This window comes from Empidonax traillii, unplaced genomic scaffold (genome assembly GCF_003031625.1).
Source record: "Empidonax traillii isolate 1590-97213 ecotype Southwest subspecies unplaced genomic scaffold, ASM303162v1 scaffold941:size231608, whole genome shotgun sequence".
NCBI classification, from domain to species: domain Eukaryota; kingdom Metazoa; phylum Chordata; class Aves; order Passeriformes; family Tyrannidae; genus Empidonax; species Empidonax traillii.
In genome coordinates, this window is record NW_020956134.1 from 92,533 (window position 1) to 95,241 (window position 2,709).

Below are 2,709 nucleotides of genomic sequence, written 5' to 3' on the forward strand. Positions count from 1 at the left end.
AGGTTTAGAGTGACAGCAACATTTTCCATTCTCTGCTGACTTTTCCCACTCTTCCTGCAGGTACCTGGCGATACGCTGAGGAAAGCGATCGGATTCTCGTTCAGGCAGTGTGCCTGCAAATCAGGGGGCAGATCCTGCAAAAGCTTGGTAAGGCTCCTTTCCATAAACATCCACTTGAGGTTTTCCCCCTTTTTTTTTTTCCTCTAAAATGTTACATTGGACATTATATCAGAGTTCTGGCTCGTGTTGAACCCCTCCAGTCCATAAAACAGCATGATGGGCTTCTGTATTCAGGGTCTGACGCTTGAGGGAACAGTGTTAATTTTATGCTTTTGGTTTGAAACACCAAAGTGTTCCATGACTGTTGAGTTGGAGTCTCCTATGAGAATAAAATGGTGTGGTTTTATCCTGTGGAAATCCTTCGCTGCCATCTGCTCAGTGACTGTTTTCTGGTTGATTTCAGGGATGTGGTATGAGGCAGCAGAGTTGATTTGGGCTTCGCTCGTGGGATACTTCAAACTCCCTCAGCCAGATAAGAAGGTAGTGTTTCCTTTCCACTCTGGATGTGCTTGCCAGTCCAATAATCATTCCAGAGTAGCTTTTGCTTGCAGCAGCAAAGTCCCTCAGCAACAGTGTCTCAATTACACACCTCAGCCAGGGTTAACAGGCAGCACAAAGTCTGTATTCCGCGTTGTTTCCGCATGCATGCACGGACCTACAGACACTTTTTTTTCCTGCAGGGCCATGGAAGTAATAGTTCTCATTAAGCAGTATCACCCAGAGTGCACCATCAACCAGAATGTCACAGGTGCCTTCAGCAAGGACAGACTAATCCCAGAATGCAGCCACAGATTTTAGGTTTTTTAATCAGGATTAAAATTGATTTTTTTTTTTTTTGTCTTAGCTTTCCTAGTGTCCAAGCTAGGTTTATTTGCTGAGCTGCTCTACGCTACCTGTGGTAGGTGATGGATTTCTCTGGCACTACAGGAGCTGAACACCTCACAACAGCCACTGTGTCTGTCTAGCACCTTTGAGAGGCTTTTCAGCACTAATCTTCCCACTGGAGATGAAGCAACAGTTGCACCATGTGTCCGTAGCTAAACAGGAATGTGAACCTAAGCCTGGCAAGTCCCAGGGTGAGGCCTGAAGAGGTTTTGTAATTGGACCCCAGCACAAGATATCCCACAAACCCAGACCTCATCACCTCTCCTCTGCCATGCCTTAAAGCCTGACCTCAAGCTCAGAACATTTCTATTCAGTTCTCCATTTCAGTGGCAGCAAAGTTCTGTAGTGAGTTTTTGTGGAAAGCTCACAGTTGCTTCCTGGCTTTCTGAACTATTTATCTGGGCAGACCCTTAGGTGGCATCAGATCTTCCAGATGATACTTCCTGCAAGTTGTAATTAATAAAACCTTACCAAGATGACATCTCCAAATTTCTTAGAAATGCTTCTCTTTGGGTCTTTGAACCTTTGGATCTTGTTAGCTTGCTTTGTTGTTTGTCGTTTTTTTTTTTTTTCCTGGTATGTTCCACACACAGAACCTGCTTTATTCAGAGCAATAAAATTCAAAATTCAAGGGGAAAACCCACTCTGATCGTTTTCCATTTCTCTTTCAGGGAATTGCCACTTCTTTGGGTTTTATGGCAGACATCTTTGCTTCCATGAATGAGCAGGATTATGCACGTTTTAAAACCAGTGCTGACACTGACCTGGTGAGACTTGGTTTGGGATTTGTGTGTCTATATGTTGTCCCAAATTCACCCCCACTTTGTTCTCCCTCTCCTGGCTGAGAGGGCTGAAGAAACTTCCATTGTTCCCAGCGAAAAAGTTAATTAGCACCTAGATGAGAAAAAGAAAACATTGAGAGTGTTTTATAGAGCTTGTATGTCTGTAATATATAGAATATTTACAGGGTCAGAAAGCGACATGCTGATGGCAAACCTGAGCAAAAATGCTCCTGAGGAAACAGACCTGGCTGTTGTTTAAGATATGATGTCCCTGCTTATCAGGTCCCATCTCCTGGGAAATAAAGCCTTTGGCTGGAGGTTTTCCCTCATGTTTTTCTTTCCTTTCACTAGAACTTCCTCCAAGAGTCCAACCATCGCTTGTTATCTGCTGCTGAGGCCTGCAAGCTGGCAGCAGCCTACAGCCAGTACACCCCCCTGTTTGTCCTCACGGCCGTGGTAAGTGTTCATCTTCACTCTCCAAGTGGGATTTATGTAGGGGAGGAACCCTGGCTGTTAAATTTGCCTCCAATCCGGCTTTCAAACACTGAGTCACACGGGGTATCGTGTCTGCGTTGTGGGTGTGATTGGTTATGGGTTGCTCTGAACTCCAGCCAGGGTGGAAAACTGTCCACAGAGCAAGGATGGGCTTTCAAACCCTGGGAATGCTGCTTCTCCTACAACTACAGCTGTATTTCAAAGGAAAAAGAGGGAGATTATTCCCTCCAGGAAACACGGCAGCAGAGAGTTAAAGCCAATGTTTGCTTCAAATTGTGTAAGGGAAAGAAACGTGGGTTTAATTCCTTCATTCTTTCCTCCCCTCCCAGAACATCCGGGGGACGTGTTTGCTGGCCTACAGTCACTCCAAGGACTGTCCCCCAGAAAAGAGAGAGTTCTACTTGTCTGAAGCCAAAGAATCCTTCGAGATCGGGCTCCTTACCAAGAACGACCAGAGTCCCATCACCAGCAAGCAGGAGCTCCACAG

At 45.5% G+C, this 2,709-nt stretch overlaps 1 protein-coding gene across 1 annotated transcript in view; it reads left to right on the forward strand.

Annotated features, from left to right (window-relative positions):
• The window catches only part of ALPK1 (alpha kinase 1), a 39,118-nt gene that overhangs the window by 24,975 nt on the left and 11,434 nt on the right, over positions 1 to 2,709 (forward strand). Inside the window, exons 8-10 of the mRNA XM_027903187.1 lie at positions 464 to 540; positions 1,617 to 1,712; positions 2,079 to 2,183. Of these exons, the coding sequence (XP_027758988.1) occupies positions 464 to 540; positions 1,617 to 1,712; positions 2,079 to 2,183 (278 nt within the window). The remainder of the gene's footprint in view (positions 1 to 463; positions 541 to 1,616; positions 1,713 to 2,078; positions 2,184 to 2,709) is intronic.